A 22,503-nucleotide genomic window follows, 5' to 3' on the forward strand; every position below is an offset into this window, starting at 1 on the left:
CAGTTAGTGCATAGATTACAATTTATTATGCAGCCATACAGTACAGATACACTCCTACGAACTACTGTCCATCAAGTAATTATTTACACTGAAATAAACAGAAAACGTGAATTGTCAGCAGATTTGTCAGTATCTATGGAGAGAGAAAAAGTTAATCTTTCATGTCTGGGACTAACATCAGCACTGGGAAGGGGAGGAGCAAGTTAGGGAGGAAGTAGGTGAGGGGTAATGAATAGATTGAAGAAGTTTTCCATAGATATAATGAGATGCTAGGAATAACTTTATTTGCCAAAGTCAAGTTTCTTGCTATATGTGCAAGTGCATGTTTGAATGAGTGCAAAGAAAGTTTACTTGCAGCAGCATCACAAAGACAGCATTAGGGACATAAAATTCATAATAAAAACATTAATTTTAAAGTTCTTAAAGAAAGAACACCAAAAAAGTAGACCCACTGTTGAGCACTTTGCCATATACAGTAAAGTGCCAAAGTGTAGTTAATAAGATTGTGTAGGTTGGTTCAGAAAATTAATAGTCGAAGGGAAATAGTTGTTTTTGAATCTAATGGGGTGGGACTTGAGGCTTCTGTATCTTCTGTTCAATTGCATATGTGAGAAGATGGCTTTACCCAAATGGTGTGGATATTTGATAACAGATGTTGACTACTTGAGGCAGCATCTCATGTAGATGCCTCCAATGTATGTGCCTGTGATGTATGAGGCTTGGCTTGATCCTCTGCTCTTTGCAGCTTTTCACATTCGTATACTTTCAAATTGCTGTACTAGACCATGATGAAACCAATAATACTTGCAACAGTACAACTGTAGAGGTTGTAGAGTGTTTGGTAATGTGCTGAGCATCCTTCACCTTCTAAGAAAACAGAGATGCTCTATTATGCTTTGTAATGACTCGTACACAAGCCTATGAAGGGGTGGTAGAAGTTACATAATAGACTATTTGAGAAAGAAATCGGATGCCACAAACTCTTCAGTTAATGTTAGACGTTCATGGCATAAAAAAGACTGGAAGCCCCTGAGTTAGATGGTGGATGGAAGTAAACTTGCAGGGCCTCAGGGACGATGAAGCGGAGAGGGATTGGATGAGGTAAACTGAATGGTTACTTCCTCTGCTGGAATGACCCTGACTTTCTAGTTCCAGGTACCGGAGTTATAATGTAAAGTTTACCCCACTGCTTTTCAGAATAGTCAAAGGTATTTTTATCCCTTAATGGAAATGTGTGTATTATATTCCTTCAGCATGTAGTCACTGGGCAACTGAAGCACACTGATGGATTTAACCTCAACAAGGGAATCATTGTGAAAATCCAAACGTTAGTAAAAGAGCAATGTGAAAATGGATCTGAAATACACAGCAAATGGGTCGAGAAAGAGTACTGGCCACACAAAGAAGGTAATTTGAACCACAGAAAGTCATAATTCACCTTTCACCTCTGCTTTGCAAGTTGATGCATGGTGATTCATTTATTGGTTATACATTTGTTCGATATCAAATCTAATATAAAATTGTGCACTTTCCACCCTTTTGCCTGTCTTTTCAATAAACACCGTTATAAATGTGTCATTGCAACATGGTAGTTGTAGCATACTTGTTGGCAATTGAGCTGATTGGGTCTTTGGGGCAGTGGACAAGGGACACCACGGAAACTGGAGGTCTGGCTGCACTGTATAGGTATCAGTGTTCCCACAGGTGGGAAGTTGTGTAGGTGCCATCCAGTACATCTATTCCATCAGTCATTATCTGTCTTTGTTTCTTTTTCCCTCCCCTCTCTTTCTGCAAAAACTCCTGACTACACCTCCTGCATGTCCAGTTCTGTTCCTGATCCTTACTCTTGATCTCCCCTCCCCCAGCCTCTAACCCCATTTCCGGCCTATATTTCCACACAGGCAGATCCTCAACTGACCAACCCACCCTAACAAAGTACCCCGGCCCAGCCCCAAATGCATCACATTGCTCCCCGAACAATAAATGTTCGTAGTGAGGTGCTGGGAATCATGGATCACTTACCATGTAGTCATGGGCCCAACCATCCGACACTCTGACTATAATCATACCATTCACCAGAACTTTGTGATTTAGGATTAATTCTTCATAAGGATGCTTTTTAGAATATTGTGAGGGTACCTGTTTTAACCACCATACAGACGGTACATTCCACATTCCAGCTCATCTTCAAAGTGAAAGAATTCTTCCTCAGACCCCTTCTAAAACTCCTCCTCCTCACCTTAATATCAGTGACCTTTGCCATGGGAAAGGTTCCTTTTCCCTGTCCTGTCCATGCCTCTCATAATATTCAGCGATTTAATCGGTACCCCTCTGCTTCTCCAAGGAAAACGAGGCAAGTCAACTAGTCTTTCCTCAAGACTGAAGCATTTCATCCTAGGCAGTATCCAGGGAAACCATGTATTTCCTATGGTGTGGTCATCACGCAGTATTCCAGCTGTGGCCTAATCAATATTTTACCCAAGTCTTACACCAGACCTCACGTCTCTTACATTCTGTGGCTTGGCTAATGAAGGCAAACATCTTGCAAGCCGCCTTTACCACATGTTTAGTGGTGCTGCAACCATAAAAGATCTTTGGACTTGTGCCCCTTTGATAGTCAATATTCTGCAAGGACCTACATTGTGGGAGCCATGTCTGAGCAAAGGCAGGCATCAATGACAAAGTGCAGCATTGCCTTCAATTAATCTGCACAGCCTTTGGTCAACTGAGGAGATTAATATTTGAAGGCAAGAAATCAGATACAGCATAAGATGACCAGTGTACTGGGCAGCAGTGACTGTTGTCCTCCAGTATGCTTAGTGATTTGGAAAGACCTATACACACTGGAAAGGTACCACTAATACTGTTTTTTGCAAAGTCTGACAAATTCACTGAAAGGAGAAGTCAACATCCTCTCCCCAGTCAAGGTTTCCTGCAATGTGTACATTGGGTCATTCTTCAATACACCAGGAATATTACATTCGGTTCTGGTCTCCCCATTATTGGAATGAACGTGGAGGCTATGGAGAAGGTTCAGAAGTGGTTTACTCTGATGCTGCATGATTGCATAGTCTCTAAGGAGAGGATAACCAAAATGGGGTTATTTTCTCTGGAAAGGCAGAGGGGAGGCATTTTAGAAGTGTATAACATTATGATAGGTATAGATATGGATTGAAATGTCTAATATTAGAGGGCATGCATTTAAGGTGAGGTGGGGACTATGTTCAAAGTAAATGTGAGGGGCAAGTCTTTTTGCACAGAGCCTGGAATGTGCTACCATTAGTGGTAGTAGAAGCAGATACAAAAGAACCATATAAGATGCTCCGTTAACTGGCACAGGAATATGTAGAGAGTAGAGGATTGGACCATGCGCAGACAGAAGTGATTAGGCGTCATTAGTTTGGCAAAACATCATGGGCCAAAGAGGCTAATCCCATGCTGTGTCGCTCTACGTTCTAAACTGGAAAGATCATGTTATTCACAGGCCTGGCACCAGATTCCCAAGAGAATCACTCTATTCTAGATCAATTATGTGAAGCAATTACAATGTGAGCAGAGGATAACATTCAAGGATGTGGTCAAAGCCTCCTTGAAGAAATCCAACATTTCCACTGATTCTGTCAAACTCTAGGCCATGACCATTCAAGTGGAGAAGCGATAATAAAGAAGATTTTGACAACCTCAAGTTCATGCACCCACAGTAGATGGAAGCCCTGCTTAAAGATAGAAGATCAAACCAACCTGGCAAGCAAAGCACCTGCCTGCCTCATCTTGTTCCAACTTTGGAAGAACCTACAGACACTACAACAGCCTAATTAGCCCCCATTACCCCACTAAACTGGCCTGGAAGTAAGTCATCCTTGATCCCAGGAGAGTGCTGAAGAAGAAGGATATCTTTGGGAACTTTGTGTTCTTTTTTTCAGAAGAAAACTAACTTGGGAATTTAATTAAATAATCTGGAATAAGAAGATTATCTAAATAATGATAATTGTGAAATCTCAAAATTATCATCAAAACCTATCTTTAAAGCCAGAAATTGTGATGCCTCCACAAATGCTTTCAAGCCGAGTACATATACTGAACATACATCACCAAAAATGCAACTGGCTTGCAAGGCAGACTAGTCGATGAGTTTTCAAATCCTGCTAAGAGATGTGTTCCAATTTTTTTTTTTACCAAGTAGACATTTAAGTGATCCTCCTGCCTAAAAGACTCTCAACTGGATTTTTTAAAAAATGAATAACAATTTGAAAACTGTTTTCAGCCTTCACTGACTTGCAAGTTTTGAGGTTGAAACAACTTTTGAGTAGTTTGACACCAGATTTGAACTCAAATGTTTCTCCCTTTCAGACTTGCTTGAATTTTAGTCCCTGATATCTGTACATGATCCAATATCTTCATAATCAAGTGACTCTCTCTCCAGCTTTGGTTCAGCTCCATCTGACTCTGGATTTTGTATCCATGTTCTTCCTCCTATGAGAGAGATTAGATAGGGAGGCTAAGGACATGAACATACTGTTTTGTTTGATTACATGCTCCTCCTGCTTTGTGTCACAATGACCTATTGGACTCAACTGTTGCTTAATTCTGGAAGCAGAATTTATTGAGCAAGGCTGAGTCATCAGTAGTGTAAGGGTGTATGTCAAAGAGTTTTGGGGAATGGCTGAGTATTTTAGAATAAAATGGGCCATGTAATGTTAATGCTGAACTTTGAAAATCTCTGCAATACTTGTTCATTGAGGCATCCTTTACTATCCCATCTGAGCTACTCTGTTTGAAGATGGACAGTAGAAAGATTTGGGGAAATGTTATTCTATTTCATAGTGTGTGAATAGAACAGGCCAGAATCCAAAGCTATTGTCTGAAACAAACTCTTGAGATAAAAATGACATACCTTAACTCATCAGTAATACATCTATTGAATTGCAATTGGTAATAGGGAATTTTCTTTCTCTACAAAGCTCCTTGAGCTGGTTCCTTTGGATTTGGATTATGCTAATTCTCTAGTCTTTGCTCATGTTAAAACTTTGCATATTTCATTTTGTGTGTTACAAGAAGCTTTGGCTGTGTCATGTGCTCCTGGTCCTGTCTTTGTAAGTAGTGTTGCTGTCTTATTCTTTAATGGTCCATTGTTTTAGACTCTCAAGGTATCATTTTGCCTTCTGCTTCTACAATATTATTTTCATTGTAGTACGTGATCATTTATTCGACAGGCAAGTTAAGTTATTCTTGAATTCAGTCTTTCATGTTAAAGGTCATGATATGGTTAGGGATGAGTGGCATGCTTCCCACTCCTTTTTACAAACTTTGTGTTATAACAAAAGTGCCCAAAGATAAATCAAGGTCAAGATCACATGCTACTGGGGCTTGCTATATTCTAAGTCAGCACTTACATCACAAAAGATTGTACTCTTGTATAATTAAGATTCCATATGAAGGGCACTCCAAGCTTACCTAAAATTTGAAGTCCCTTTAATATTGCCAATTATGTAGTTATAAAGTCATTAAAGGAGAATATATAAATTATTCAAGGGCAGAAGTTCATTTACAGTGAAAACATAATCCACATGTTGTGTCTTCAAGCTCTTTGTATATACTGAGCATTGCATTTATAATTTCAAATCAAGAATCATGATGTGTTCAAAAAGGGTCAAAATATATCTAGTCCCAGAGAGTGCATTTGTGCATATACTGCTGTTTCTTGACTCTTCATAATTCCAGACCCACAGCAATGGCACTTAACTTTCTTCTGAAAAGGCCAAACAAGCAACTATTTGATTAAAATGTGGGCAATGGGTTGTAGAATACAATCAAACATGAAAAGGTTACGCTCTCCCCATAGCAAATATCATTTATGTGGGAAAATTACCATTCCAATCAAACAGTCTCCTTGATTTACAATAACTGTCAACATTTCGGGATTTCCGTTGAACAGGATTAGTTGCGTAAATTTAAGCTTGCAATATTAGATCACAGGTTGGGTGTCTCATTGTATATGAATTACCTCCTGAATCCCCAGACCTTTTCTCCATCTCTGAGGCAAAAATAAAAGGTCTGTCTACATAATGCTTCTCCAGCAACACTTAAAAATCTGTTTTAAGGCTTGCCCTACCAGTTACTCTAAGTAATCTTTCCCAGCATACAATATTTATGGTATTTATTTATTTATTTAGAGATGCAGAGCAGGGCCTACTTGCCCAACAAGACCAGCAACCCACCTATTTAACCCTAGCCTAACCACAGGACAAATTACAATGACCAGTTAACCTACTAACCGGTACATCATTGGACTTGTCTCCACAAGACTCCTTCAAGAGCATCTCATAAACCATTGATTCAACCTGTAAAAAGAGAGCAGAAGCCAGTCAGAAATATCATCACCTGCAGCCAAATCATGTTGTTCAGAGTGCACACATTTTACAAATAGATCAAATAAAAATATACTCCAATATTTAAAGAGTATAGGTCACTATCATCTTCACAAGGGCAACCTGATAAATGATAAGATGAGCTTAACTGTTGCTGAACAAATGTTTTATGGCCAGTATGTTCTTGAATATATGCTAATTCGTCCAAACAAATTTCTATTAATTGATTTCAGGGCTATTGATTAAAATCTCCATGTACTGTGCCAAATTGAAAAATCAGTGGAAACTGCGTGCAAATATAATATATTCTGTAATTAGTATCACAGTTGTGCTGTGGTTTAAGATGAAATATCCATAGTTCAGTCAAGACTACATTCTAAAGAAAATTGAGGTTATAAGTAAGTGTAATAAGCATTTGTTCCCTGGATGATGTGACATAATGGGATATATTTGCTGGATTTGCAAATTCAAGTCAATGTATTTAGTCATTACTCTGATACTGAGCTTGACAGTTTCTATATCAGTACATGTCTATTGCCTCTTTTTGTATATTACTTTCCTATGAATGTTGTATTTTTTGGCTATTTATTGCAATCCTATTTTTTTCTAAAAATAATGAAAGTAATTCTCACACACAAAATGCTGGAGGAACTCGGCAGGCCAGGCAGCATCCATGGAAAAGAGTAAACAGTCGACGTTTTGGGCCGAGACCTTTCATCAGGACTGGAGAAGAGATGAGAAGTCAGAGCACGAAGGACTTCTGACTTCTTACTGTTGATGAACCGTTGATGATTTCCTTTTTCCATGCATGTTGCCCAGCCTGCTGAGTTACTGCAGCACTTTGTGAGTGTTGCTTGGTTTTCCAGCATCTGCAGATTTTTCTCATGAAAGTGAGTCATCTTGGTCTGTATGATAAAGACAAAGGCTATTGTATGAGAAACAACCAACTCAGTTCTTATCACACTGGCAAAAAAAAGTTCTCAAAGACGTGTCAATGAATGGAATTCCATACAAAACATCATCTGATTGAGCACAGGTTCAGTTGGCAGACATGTTAGTGAAGTTGCTCGAAAATTTTTAGAGAAACGTGTCAGTATTTTAACTGTACATTGTAGTATTAGGTAGCACAGTGACTAAAATGTGCAGGGATTAATTTCCATGTACTCTATATAGCACCTGGGAATATGACCTCACATTGCACCATGTGGCAGTTCCAAAACAAAGAAAGAAATACTTTGACAACCAACTAAGTTATGCTTTGACACTTGTGTAACTGTCAAAACTGACAAGCATTTTAAACGTGACAAAATTGTGGGAACTTGCAAGAATACTGATGATCACACCATTAAACATTACAAAAATATTTTAAAACATTAAGGCTAAAAGTAAATTAAGACTCCTAGAGTCCAGAAGAATCACTAAAGTTATTTTTAATATAATAATTCAATAAAATTCAATAGACTGAAGCTCATCTGTCAAAACCAAGCTCCTTCTGTTGAAATGAGTGGAGTTTCTGAACTGGCATCAGGTCTATCTAGGGTGTAGGATTTAGAGAGAAATAATCTCAATGTAACTATTGGAAAACTTCAGCAAGCTGGTATGTCACTGCTATTGTGAGAATGGGCTAGGTTAGAGAGGAAGGCTTTGTCTTCAGTGAAAATAGGTGGAGGCTTCAAATTGGTGGAGGCTTCCAGTAAGTTTCTTTGTTTTCTCTTTATTCTGTAATATTCTAGAATATACTTTGAGAATGGATCCAGGGTTAGAGGTATGTTCTTCATGTGAGATGTGGGAACTCTAGGAGTCTCCCTGGTAACTACATCTGCTCCAAGTGCATTGAGATTCAGCTCCTTAGAGACCACTTCAATGAACTGAGCTACAACTGGATGCCTTCATCTCTTATGGCAGAATGAGGAGGTGATAGACAGGAGCTACAGGCAGGTGGTCACCCCTAGGTGCAGGTAGTTGGATGAATGTCAGGAGAGGGAAAGGGAATAGCCAGCTGGTGGGGAGTACCCCTGTAACCAATCTCCTCAATAATAGGTATACTGCTTGGGGTGGGACTGACCTAATAAGGAGAGGTCACAGCTGCTGGGTCTCTGACACTGATTCTGGCTCTGGCCAGAGGAAGAGGAGTGCAGTGATAATAAGGAATTCATAGTTAGAGGAGTAGACGGGAAATTCTGTGGACATGAAAGAGACACCTGGATAGAATGTTGCCTCCTGGGAGTCAGGGTCAGGGATGTCTCAGACTGAATCCATGGCGCTCTGAAGGGAGAGGGTGAGCAGTTGGAAGTCATGATAAATATCAAAACCAACAACATAGATAGGGAAAGGGAATGACAATAGACAATAGGTGCAGGAGTAGGCCATTCGGCCCTTCTAGCCAGCACCGCCATTCACTGTGATCATGGCGGATCATACACAATCAGTACCCCGTTCCTGCCCTCTCCCCACATTCCTTGACCCCGCTATCTATAAGGGCACTATCTAACTCCCTCTTGAATGCATCCAGAGACTTGGTCTCCACTGCCTTCTGGGGCGGAGCATTCCACATATCCACCACTCTCTGGGTGAAAAAGTTTTTCCGCATCTCAGTTCTAAATGGCCTACCCCTTATTCTTAAAGATGAGTTTTTGAGGACAGTATAGGAAACTAGCTAGAAAGCTGAAAAGCAGATCCTCAAGGGTAATGACCACTGGATTGCTGCCTGTGCCATGTACCAGAGAGGGCAAAAATAGGATGATTTGGCAGATGAGGTTTGTTAGAGTTGTTGTAAAGAGTATTAGTTAGTTTGGCAGGGAACTGGACTAATAGAGCTGATGGTGGGGCAATTGGTATACAAGTAGATGAAGTGTGTAGTGAGTGTGAGGAAGGATAAGCAGATGATAGGGCAAATTTGCAGTCAGTGGAATGAGTTGAAGTGTAACATGGGACAAAATCAAGAAGGGTGATGAATACAGGGCTGATAATGTTATATTTGAGTGCATACCACTTATGGATTAAGATGGGTGATCTTGTAGCACAGTTAGAGATTGGCAGGTATAACTTTGTGGGCATCACGGGGTCAAGGCTGAAAGAAGATCATAGTTGTGAGCTTAACATCATCCAAGGATACACTGACAGGAAGGAAGGCAGAGGTGGTGGGGTGTCTCTATTAGTAAACTCCTTAGAAAGAGGTGACATAGGATTGAAAGAAGTAGAGCCCTTGTGTGGAGCTAAGAAAATTCAAGGATACAAAGACCCTGATGGGAGTTATATACAGATGTCAGAACAGTAGCCAGCATGTGGGTTACAAATTAGAACAGGAGGGAGAAAAGTCGTGTAAAAATGGCGATGTTACGTGGGATTTCAATATGCAGGTAGATTGGGAAGATCAGGATGATATTGGATGCCAAGAGAGGGAACTTGTAGAATGCCTACAAAATGGCTTTTAGAACAGCTAGTGGTTGAGCCTGTTAGGGAAAAGGCAATTCTAAATTGGGTATTGTGTAATGAACTAGATTTGATTAGGGAGCTTACGGTAAAAGAACCCTTAGGAGGTAATGCTCATGGTATGATAGATTTAAGCCTGCAGTTTGAGAGGGAGAAGCTAAAGTCAGATGTATCAGTATTCCAGCGGGGCAACAGGAACTACAGAGGCATGAAGAGGACTTGGCCAAAGTTGGTTGGACGCTAGCAGGAATGATGTCACAATGGCATTGCCTGGAGTTTCTGGAAGCAACTTGGAAGACCCAGGATAGATGCATACAAAAAAAAGTAGTATTCTCGGGAGGATGCGGCAACTGTGGCTGACGAAGGGAGTCAAAGGCAACATAAAAGCAAAAGAGAGGTCATATAGTATAGCAAAAATTAATGGGAAGTTAGTGGATTGAGAAGCTTTTAATAACCAACAGAAGGGAAATAGAAAAGCCATAAGGAGAGAAAAGATGAACTATGGAAGGAAGCTAACTGATAATATAAAAGGGGATCCAAAAAGTTTTTTCATATATAGAGAGATTAAAAGACAAGCAAGAGTGGATGCCAGACCAATGGAAAAGGATACTGGAGAGGTAGTAATGGGGAAACAAAGCAATGGCAGATGAACTTAATGAATAACTTCTGTGAAACTTCACTGTATAAGTCACTAGCGATATGCCAGAAATTCATGTGTATTAGGAGGCAGCAGAGAGTGTAGTTACTATCACTAAGGAGAAGGTGATTAGGGAGCTGAAAGGTCTGAAGGTAGATGAGTCACCTATACCACAGGCTTCTCAAAGAGGTAGCTGAAGAGACTGTGAAGGTATTAGCAGTGAAATCTTAAGAATCACTGGATTCTAGAATAGTTGCAGTGGACTGGAAAATTGTAAATGTCTCTCCACGCTTTCCTTCAAGGAAAATCTTGTCTAACAAATTAGTTGGAATTCTGTGAGGAAAATACAGACAGGATAACAAAGGAGAATTAGTGGATGTTGTTCAGTTGGATTTTCAGAAGGCCTTTGACAAGGTGCTGCACATGAGGCTGCTTAAGCAGGTAAAAGTCCATGGTATTACAAGCAAAGTACTAACATGGATGGAAGATTAGTTCACTGTCAGCAGGCAAAGAGTGGGAAGAAAGAGGGTCTTCTCTGCTTGGATGCCAGTGACTAGTGATGTCCTGCAGGAGTTGGTGTTTGGACAGCTTCTTTTCACATTGTATGTCAATGATTTTGATGATGGAATTGGTGGTTTTATGGCTAAGTTTGTGGATGATATGAAGGTAGTTGTAGGGGCAGAGTTAAGGAAATGGGGACTCTGCAGAAGGAATTCGTCAGATTAGGACAATGGGCAAAGAAGTGACAGATGGAATATAGTGCTGGGAAGTGTATGGTCATGCACTTTGTTAAAAGTAAGCTACAGACTATTTTCTAAATGGGAAGAAAATTTAAAAAGTTGGAGATCCAAACAAACTAGAGTATCTCCCTGCTGGCCTTCTTAAAGTTTAACCTGCACATTGAGTCAGTGGCAAGGAATGCAAATGCAATTTTAGCCTTCATATTGAGAGGACCAGAATATCAAAACAGGGATGTAATGCTGAGGCTTCATAATGCATTGGTCAGATCACACGGTGTATTGTGTGCAGTTTTGGGCCCCTTATTTAGGAAGAGATGCACTGGCATTGGATAGAATTTAGGGGAGATTCACAAGAGTGATTCTAGGAATGAAAAGGTTAATGTATGAGGAGCATTTGATTACAGTAGTCCGGTTTTCGTTGTTGTTCAGAAGAATTAAGGTGGATCTCATTGAAACATCGAATATGGAAAGGCTTAGATAGAGTGGATGTGGAGAAGATATTTCTTACAGTGAGGGGGTCTAAGACCAGAAAGCACATCCTCAGAATAGAGGGACATTCACTTAGAACAAAGATGCAGAGGAATTCCATTAGCCAGAGGGTGGTGAACCTAGAATTTATTGCTACAGATGGCTGTGGAGGCCAAGTCATTGGGTAAATATAAAGTGGAGATTGATAGGTTCTTGATTGGTCAGGGTGTCAAAGCCAATGGGGAGAAACAAGGAGAATGAGATTGAGAAGGTTAATAAATTGGCCACGATGGATGGCAGAGCAGACTTGATTTGTCAAATGGCCTAATTCTGCTCCTATGTGTTTTTTCTTCTTATGGAATCTGTGAGGAATCCAGATTTGGAGTGTAGTCTTCTCTGAGCACCTCTCAGGAAATAGGGGACTTCTATGATCGCACCTGCATGTGCATTGTCTGTGAGCTCCCTGGTACTTATACAGACCGATGCTGTTAACTCCCTGCAGAACTGATGGAAATTCTCAGGATAATATGTACCAATCCATCCTCATATCTGCTAACTGCTTTCATCACTGTGGAAGGAAATGTCTTTCTTATGCCACTTACAACACTTACACTTTTTACTCCAATTATGATGAATAATTTGTCTTCTTCCCCTACAGGTCATGTGGATTCCAAAGTCAAGAACTTGCAATGCGTTGTTTACAACATGCAATACATGGATTGTTTATGGGAGAATGGAAGCAATGTTCCACATGATATCAATTACAGACTCCATTATTGGTACGAATAGCAATGTTGACAGCCCAATAAAGTCGTAAATTCCCATGAGAGCAAATTGACAAAGTACACACAAGATGTCACAAGCATCAAAGTGGGCGACAGCTGATGAATCACTAATGATTGATACATTATACCATCAATTGAAATTGTCTGCAGTTACCACTTCATTCTTTGAAGTCTTGTTGGACAATATAGGAAAATAGCTATTCATGTAGTTAAACAAACAACAAAAAAAACCATATCCTATTTTTAACAAGGCACTAGTAGAGCATGCAGGCTTCTATTTAATCTTTTAGGTTCATAGTGGTTACAATTTATGTCGTTTAGGTTAATACCATTCACCTGATAACTTTCCATTTATTTAAATATTCAAAACAGCAACACTGCTTTGAAAATTATCGATTTTTAATTTAAGTGTTACAATTCTCCACCATCTAGCTAAAGGAGGTTTGTTTTTGTCCTAATTGTCAAGTGTACATTTTATACCAGAATCTAGACTTATGTCTAACAAGTACTGTGGTGATATTGTACATTTTTCTATACATAAATCTATATTTATGTCTGTAAGACAGAAGGGCACAATTAGGCCATTCAGCCCATTGAATCTGCTCTGCCATTGCATCATGGCTGAGGTCAGGATCAACTTCTGCTTTAATGTTACATGGACTTGGTCTCCACCGTAGTCTGGCAGAGCAGTCCACTGACTTACTACTCTCTGGCTAAAAAAATTCCTCCTTATCTCTGTTCTGGTGGGTTGCCACTCAATTTTGAGGCTGTGCCCTCTAGTTCTGGATACTACCACCAAGGAAACATCCTCTCCATATCCACCCTATCTAATCCTTTTAACATTCGGTAGGCTTCAATGAGATCCACTGCATTCTTCTAAATTCCTATGAGTACAGGCCCAAAGCTGCCAAACGCTCCTCATATGTTAACCCCTTCATTCCTGGAATTATCCTTGTGAACCTCCTCTGGATTCTCTCCAATGATGACATATCCTTTCTGAAAAATGGGGCCCAAAACTGTTGATAATCCTCGAAGAGTGGCCTGACAAGAGTCTTATAAAGACTCATCATTATCTCCTTGTTTTTATATTCTATTCCATTTGAAATAAGTGCCAATATTCCATTTGCCTTCTTTACCACAAACTCAACCCATAAATTAAATTTCTGGGAATCTTGGGCGAGGACTCCTAAGTCCCTCTGCACCTCTGATGTTTGAATCACATCCCCATTTTGATAATAATCTGCACTATTGCTCCTTTTACCAGAATGTATTATCATACATTTCCCAACACTGTATTGCATCTGCCACATTTTTGACCATTCTTCTAATTTGTCTAAGTCCTGCTGCCATTGCATTGCTTCCTCAGCACTACCCACCCCTCCACTTATCTTTGTATCATCCACAAACTTTCCCACAAAGCCAGCAATTCCATTATCTAAATTATTGACAAACAATGTGAAAAGCAGAGGTCCTAATTCTGACCCCTGAGGAACATCACTAGAACCAGAAAAGGCCCCTTTTATTCCTACTCGCTGTCTTCTGCCTTCCTATCCATGCCAACATCTGTCCTGTAATGCTGTAGGATTTTACCTTGTTAAGCAGCTTCATGTGTGACACCTTATTAAACACCTTCTGAAAATCCAAATAAAAGACATCCACTACTTCTCCTTTATTCACCCTGCTTGTTACTTCCTCTAACAGATTAGTTAGACAAGATTTCCCTTCTTAGAAACCATGCTCACGTTGGCTTATTTTATCTTTAGTTCCCAAGTACTCAAAACCTCATCCTTAATAACAGTCTCTTAGATCCTTAATAATACACTTTCTCAACCACTGAGGATAGGCTAACTGGCCTATAATTTTCTTCCTTTTGCCTCCCTCTATTCTTAAAGAATGAAGTGACATTTGCAAATTTCCATTCCTCTGGAATCAGCTAGAATCAAGTGATTCTTGAAAGATCATGACCAATGCATCCATTATCTCTTCATTGGCCATCTCTCAAGGCACTAGGATGTAGTCCATCTGGCCCTGATGTCTTATGCTCCTTAACACCTTTGAAATTTCCTAGCACTTTTTCCCTTTGTAATAGCAATGGCATTCGCGGACCAGTGGCACACTGCTAGTGTCTTCCACAACGAAGATAGATGCACAGAACCCATTAATTCATCTGCCATTTCTTTGTCCCCCATTACTACTTTCCAGCCTCATTTTATAGTGGTTGAATATGAACTCTCAGCTCCCTTTTGTCTTTATATAACTAAGAAAGCTCTAGGTATCCTGCTTTGTATTATTGGCTAGTCTTCCCTCATATTTAATTTTTTTCCCTTCTTATAACTTTATTTTAATTGCATTTTGTTGGATTTTAAAAGCTTCCCCATCATCCAACTTCCCACTCACATTTGCTACCTTATATGCCCCTTCCTTGGCTTTTATGCAGTCCTTAACTTCCTTTGTCAGCCATGGTTGCCTACTCTTGCCATTTGAGAATTTCTTCCTTTGTAGGAAATATTTATCCTGCGCCTTGTGAACTATTCCCAGAAATTTCAGCCATCTCTGTTCTGCTGTCATCCCCACCAGTAATCTCCTCCAATCCACCTGGGCATGTTCCTCTCTGATGCCTCTGTAATTCCCTGTATTCCTTTGTTTATACAGAATGAGTTATGCTTCTCCCTCTCAAATTGCAGTATGAATTCAATCATATTATGATCACTACAAATGCAGCAAATGTCTAGCAAATACAGTGGTGATTTTGTATATTTTATACCAAAATCCATATTTATGTTTAACAAATACAGTGGTGATTGTGTTTTTAGCTGATGCTCTATTTGTCAATTTAAAAAATTCCATGAAAAGTAAACTGACATTTATGCTAAAATTACTGAGCTAAAATTTATACAAGAAAAACTTCACAAAATGAGAATGTTGGAACAGTCCACTGTTTTCATACTAAAGAATACTTAAATCACCACTTGAAATTGTTATGGAAAAATCTGATTTGTAGGAAATAGGGCTAAGTTGTTAAGCATGATGTTTTTAACTTGATTGATTGGAACTGTATTTGAATTAATTGCTCTTTAAATATTAACAGGCATCACAAGCTGGACCAAGCCATGGAATGCAAAACTTACCTTAAAAGTGAAGGTCATAATATTGGCTGCCATTTTAACGAAGACAGTCTCATCGAGTTCACTGATTTCAACATTTGCATAAATGGCTCCTCAGGAGCTCGTTCAGTGAGGCCAGCATATTATGTATTTCAGCTTCAGGATCTTGGTAAGATTCAGTGATGCACTTAAAATGCTTTTCATTTTCTTATCACAGTCATTCAGTCTGTTGAATCTGTGGTGGTCCATAGCATTTTCATTGCCCTGCTAATGTTCTTTGAAGTCAATTCTCCCTACATTTCCAACCTTTCTTCACAGGTTCTACCACTCACTATGGGGACTTTGCAGTGACCAAGTAACCTAGCAGCTTGCATATCATTGGGATTTGGGGGGGAAAAGCCTGAGCACCAGGAGGAAACACAAATGTTCACATGGAGAACATCAGAACTTCACATAGATCTTTTGTGCCATTATATTCTTCTGTGGGAAGAGAGGTTGAGTGAAAATTTCTGCAGCTAAAGGCTAATCAAGTGTAAATTAGTTATTGAACTTCATTCTTCTGTGGCTTCTCCACAGAAGGCAGGGGAAGGTAGTAGATGAAGTGTTTTCTGCCTGGAGGCTGGTGACCAGTGGAGTTCGACAGGGAGATATTCTGGGATCCCTGCCCTTTGTGATTTTTAAAAATTACTTGGATGGGGAAATGGGAGGGTAAGTAAGTAAGTTTGCAGATGACATAAAGGTTGCTGGTATTGTGGATAGTGTAGAAGGTTATAGTGGAATATAGACAGGATGCAGAGTTGGGTGGAGGTGTGAAAGATGGAGCACAATGTGGAAAGTGCGAAGTGATTCACTTCAGGTCAAACTTGAAGAAGCAGAGTACAAGGATGATAGTCAGATTCTTAGTAGTGTGGAGGAACAGAGGGACCACAGATCCTTCAAAATTGCTATTTGATAGGGTGGTTAAGATGGTGTATAGTGTGTTGACCTTCATTATTCAGGTATATTGCAGCTCTATAAAACTCTTTTTAGACCACACTTGGTGTCAGTATTCTGTTGAGTTCTGGTTCCCTCATTATAACAGCATGAGGAAGCTTTAGAGAGTTTGTAGAGGAGATTTACTAAGATGCTACCTGGATTATGGAACATGTCTTTTGAGGAAAGTTTGAGTATGCTTGGATATTTCTCTTTTGCCTGACAGAGAATAAGAGGTGGCTTGATAACTGAGTATAAGATTATGAGAAGCATACATAGAATGGACAGCCAGGGCCTTTTCCCCAAGGTGACATGCTCAATACCAGAGAATATTCATTTAAGGTGAGTGGAGGAAATATCAGAGGTAGGTTTTTTACACAGTATGTGGTGGGAGTCTGGCAGACAGGGGTAGTGGTAGAATCTAATATGAAAGGAACATACAGGAACTCTGTAATAGGCACATAGATATAAGAAAAAAAACATGTTGGATCATGGACTATGTAGGAGAGAAGGATTGGATTGATTTTGGAAAATATTTATATACAGTAGATCGGTACAACATCATGCACAAACCGCCTGTATTATACTCTGTTTTATTAAGAAGTATTAAAAATCTTAACTTGCAGTAACTATATCTTTTTGGAACTGTATTCATGAAATACTTCTACACTTTCAGTTAAGCCAGCAGCTCCTTATAAAATCAACATGACTACATCAAAGAATGGTAGCATTTATCTCCAGTGGGAACCCCCAGCTGGCAAAATCAAACCTCACTGCCTGGATTATGAAATTCATTCCTCAGGAAAAGACTCTATCTGGAAGGTAGGTGAACACTTCATGTGGGCAAATGATGTCAAACTCTGTTTTGTTGCTGCTTGCTTTGCCCTAAGTTTATATTCTAAAATGAGGCCTTTTATAATAAAGTCTCACTCAAAAGAGTCATGAATCAAAGAGCAAAATAACCTTTGCCTCAATCTCCTGATTGTCACAATTGAGAGTTGGACGACTCTTCTCTCTTAATTCCTATCAAAAAATATTTCAATCCCAGTGTACCCAAAATTGCAACCAAGGAACAGGTCCATACTAGTCCTAATACATCTCAGTAGCCTCCTTTCCCCTTATCATCTTCTGATTATATATTTTTATTTCTTGCCCTCTCAATTGATCGGATCTTGGAAGCTATGTATTATTTCTAATAAAAATTATTGCCAACGCAATTTGACATTATGTGTGATGTGAAGCTTTCTGATTTGATATCATTGCTGCTCTCGGTTTCTACAAATCTACTGAACCATTTCTCAAGCTGCAACTGTATTAAGGTAAAATTTCAATTGCTATTGTTTGCTTTAATTGTCTACTACAATGGTTCATCCCTGTTAACATTGTTCTTTTAGGACTATCTCTCTGCTTTAGAGCATAGAACATGCTCTTTGAGCATGCAGCTGGTTCCTTGGTCCATGATGTTTTGCCAACTTTTTAACCTATTTAAAGATCAGCCTAACCTTTCCCTCAATTTTTCTATCATCAATGTACCTAAACTTTAGTTTCTTAAATTCCCCTAATGTATCTGCCACTACCACCACCCCTGGCAGAGTGGTTCATGTACCCACTACTGACTACTGTGTGAATATACTGCCTCTGACATACATACTTTCCTCCAATCATCTTAAAACTATGTCCCCTTGTACCCTTGTATTAGCCATAATACAATCCTTGATATTTGACCCTTGTTTTGTATTATTGATGCTATGATACCAAATGCTCCTAATTTATTGAGATGAAAATGAGTCTAAGCTCCCATTTCTTGCTTTGCCACATTCCAAAAGTTCTTGTCAATGTTAGATATGGCTGGTTTAAGTATAATTCCTTCAGGGTTAAGCTGCTTGATTGTTGAGGCAAAATAATGAAAAATGGTCACCTCACTGAGTTTCTGCAGGGTAGATAGAACACTAATTATAAAGCAGTCAAATGAGAAGAAAATCTGTAAGAAAAATAAATATAATGTTCCAAAATTGTACCAGTTGTTGAGTATTATCTGTAAGAGCTCTTCTGAAGAATAGCTTCATCACTAGCAGGATCTCATTGAATCTGATATTGTCTTGTATAGTTATTTTTCTCATATTCATTATATTTATCATAGTTCCATAATGAGGCCATTGGGCCCTTTGAGTCTCTGATATCTCTCAGTATTCCTATCAGTCTCATTTCTACTGATGATAAGTGGCTTTCAATTTATTTCCTTAGTGTGATTTTGTTTTTAATTTTTATTATGTTTCCCATTGTATACAGTCGGCCCTCCTTATCCGCGGGGGATTGGTTCCGAGACCCCCCGCAGATACCAAAAATTGCGGATCCTCAAGTCCCTTATTTAACCTGAATCAGTGTGGTGGTCTTTAACCCCGGACTTTATTTAACATATTCAGAGCGATGGGCATTAGGACCTGGCATAGCTCTGAATCCGCAGTGTTTCTGTTCACGAAAATAATCACGATTGAGATTGAAAATAAGGTGGAAGTAATAAAGCAATCAGAAAGAGGTGAAACGCCACCGGTCATTGGAAAAGCGTTAGGCTACAGTCGGTCAACGATCAGAACAATTTTAATGGAGCATGTAAAAGGCCCTGCCCTGATGAAAGCTACAATTATTACTAAGCAACGCAGTGGTTTAATTATTGGGTTTTGGGTTTTTGATCCTCACATCAACCCGGCATGGTGGAGAGCGCACCAGGGAGTGATCTGTCACTGGATCGAACTTGGGAACTTCCCCAGCCCGGAACTGAAACATATGTTCTTAAGAGTTTTATATGCATAGAAAGATAAAATATATACTTTATACAAATGCAAGCTTTTGACTAACTGACGCTAAATAATACTGGATGTACCTGTTCCGACTTACTTAATAAGAGAACTTCCGATTTTTTTCAATCCTGATCCACGATAACCAACGCACATCCTCCTGTATACTTTAAATCATCTCTAGATTACTTATAATACCTAATACAATGTAAATGCTATGTAAAATAGTTGTTATACTGCATTGTTTAGGGAATAACAACAAGAAAAAAAGTCTGTACATGCTCGAACAACAAGTGCTGGAAGAGCACTTCTGGGACTTCGCGATCCGCATCCGGTTGAATTCGCGAATGCGGAATTCGCAGATAAGGAAGGCCGACTGTATTTCTTTTCAAAATGCCTACCCCATCTATGAGACTGATTAGCTCTTTGTCTTTCCTGGAGACCTCACTCTGCACTCATTCTTTCCAAAGGGCAAAGAGCAGGCAAGCATTTCAATTGTAAACTCTTTGTAAAATTAGGAAAACAATATCAGCTTTTTCTGCTTCACTCATCTCTGCACAAAGTGGGTCTCAATTTCAGTTGTAAGAATTTAAATTATTTTCACTATTTTGTTTCCAGTCTGAAAAAAAGCTTGAGGAATCTACCTATACGTTCCTGCACGTGAATGTTAAACCAAAGTTCTGTGTCCGTTTAAGAGCCACTGTCAACAAATTCTGTGCTGAAAATAGCTTTTGGAGTGACTGGAGCCCTACCCAATGCTTGCAAGGTACTGTATGCCTGTGACTGACAGCGGAAAACAGATCTGAACTTGGTGTGACAAACTATGATAAGCCTGTCACAAAGCCAATACAAAAATTAATGCAGATCTTTGTAACTTTCTTTATATTTTTAAATACTTTACTCTAATATGTAATGAACATTTAATATACACAACACATCATTATGTTTAATTTAATATTACTTCTGTAATATATTCTGATGTTGGGCAAAATTATCTCAAATATTGAAATCCTCAGGATAAAATCTTAGATGTTAGTTCTGCCGGGTATCTCCTTTACGTGAAGTTGGACAACTGCCTTGCCAGACAGCTGCATAGTGTCAGCAATAACTATCTGGAAATTCCATTTACCAGCCGTTATAATTCTTCTCTTCTTTCCCACACCCACATGCCTGTCGTCAACCTTCTCCACGGTCAGGTGAGGTTATATGCAAACTGGAGGAACTGCACATCCTGATCTCCGTAATTTATTCTACACTCATCCCAGCCTTAACACCCATCACCTATACCTTCTTCACTGGTTCCCCTCCCCCACTGTTCCCTCCTCCCCTCCCAAACACCCTCACTTGATTCCACGTACCACATTCTTGTCCTACCAGATTCCATCAACTTTAGCCTTGCGAGCCTTCCATTTATCATATCTCAGTTTGAGTCTCTACTTTCTTCCTCCATTTGTCTACTGACTGGATCCATTTATCCCATGTTAACTTTTGTGTCACCCAGTCTCCTTAGCCTTTTATATTGGCTATCTCACCTCTGTTTCAGTCCAGATGAAGCGTCTCAACTGAAAAGATTGACTGTCCATTTTCCTTCAAGGATGCTGTCTGATTGATTAGTTTTCCCCAGCAGATTATTTTTAACTGAGTCTTTGCTGTGACCAGTTGAATGACTGTTACAACCACTAGGACACAAATTCATTCTACTGACACTCCATGGATTAGACAGAAGGAGGGACAGGAGTTTCAGGGCAAAGTTTCATTAACATGAAACCATAACTCTTGTTTCTCTCATCATTGATTCAGCCAGACATGCTGATTAATTTCAGCAAGTTTATGTTTTTTATTTCAGATTTCCAGCATCTGCATTTTATTCTGAAGTTTGAAATAGTGTGCTGGTTAAGCCACTTGCTTCTCCAGGCAGTGCTTGGCTACTAACAGGAGCATAATAAGAAAACAAGTCTAATGTTTACTTTTGCTACATCAGGGGATACTAAGTTTACTTCCTGAGCACAAGTCGATAAATAAAACCGTTTGGAAATTGAAGTTCTCTTATTTTATTTAAATTATGTTTGAAATTAAGAATAGACAGCAATAAAACACTTTTGTCATGATTAAGATTGGTGAGGAATGAATGTTGGAAAAAGGAGCCATTTCTGATTTCTCTGTACTAACAATGATGAAAGTAATGTTGCTAATGGTAAAATTAATGAAAGTGTTCTTGTACTAAAGACCGATCCTTTCTAATTAATGTAGACTTGGTAAAATAACATAAAAATCTGATCTTGGTGAAACATTATCAATGACACTAAACTGATTCTTAACTTGCAGACTCTTCAGCAGAAAAGGAGAATGATTCTATTAAATTTACTTTGTTGCGTGAGCTGATTTTACTCACATCATTGGCATTAATCACTTTGGTTCTGCTTGTGAGTATTCTTGGCTGCTGGATCAGACGGAAACGGTAAGCATATTATACAAAAGCAATTAAATGTATTTTGTAAGTCCTATTTATATGATACCAGTGACCTTAATATCTCAAAATATAAAATATTCTTGATCACAATCTCACAAATGAGAGATATCTTTAATCGTAATATTCACACTTAAGGGTCTCACTACACAGCTATTTTAAATTACAAACTTGTAGATAACATATGATTTAAGTATATATTTTCTGCTGTAACATAAAAAAGTTCTAATAAGTTACTGGCAGCTGATTATCAAAGCATTGTAGTTTGATTCCAGTAACAACTGAATATGCTTTAGCACTAACCTTAAATACAAGTGAGGAATATCTCATCTCCTTAGCAGATCTTTCCCCACTCCTCCCACTCTCTACATAACTACCTTGTTCACTCGACCCTCCTCATTGATCTCCCCCTTGGCAAGTGGGGCAAGTGCTATACCTGCTATTTCACCTCCTTCCTCACTACTATATAGAGCCCAGACAATCCATCCAGGTGAGACAAGTCTGTCAGGGTCATCTACTATAACTAACGTTCCTGGTATTGGCCGTTTCTGCATCAGTGAGATCCAGCGTAGATTGGGTGACCACTGGGCACTGTCACAAAAGGCAAAATTTCCTGGTGGCCATCCATTTCCATTTGACTTCCATTCCCATTCCAATATATTGGATCATTACGGACATGATGAATGCACACTCAGATGTGTGGAGCAACACTCCATTTTCTGTCTGGGTAGCCTC

At 39.2% G+C, this 22,503-nt stretch overlaps 1 protein-coding gene across 4 annotated transcripts in view; it reads left to right on the plus strand.

Moving 5' to 3' along the window:
• The window catches only part of LOC132398219 (interleukin-13 receptor subunit alpha-2-like), a 44,323-nt gene that overhangs the window by 18,101 nt on the left and 3,719 nt on the right, over positions 1-22,503 (plus strand). For all 4 annotated transcript variants that reach the window (XM_059977332.1, XM_059977336.1, XM_059977335.1 and 1 more), the window contains 6 exons: positions 1,254-1,407; positions 12,304-12,424; positions 15,519-15,703; positions 17,183-17,328; positions 19,920-20,067; positions 21,627-21,759. In XM_059977332.1, the coding sequence (XP_059833315.1) occupies positions 1,254-1,407; positions 12,304-12,424; positions 15,519-15,703; positions 17,183-17,328; positions 19,920-20,067; positions 21,627-21,759 (887 nt within the window). The remainder of the gene's footprint in view (positions 1-1,253; positions 1,408-12,303; positions 12,425-15,518; positions 15,704-17,182; positions 17,329-19,919; positions 20,068-21,626; positions 21,760-22,503) is intronic.

This window comes from Hypanus sabinus, chromosome 8 (genome assembly GCF_030144855.1).
Source record: "Hypanus sabinus isolate sHypSab1 chromosome 8, sHypSab1.hap1, whole genome shotgun sequence".
Taxonomy (NCBI): Eukaryota; Metazoa; Chordata; class Chondrichthyes; order Myliobatiformes; family Dasyatidae; genus Hypanus; species Hypanus sabinus.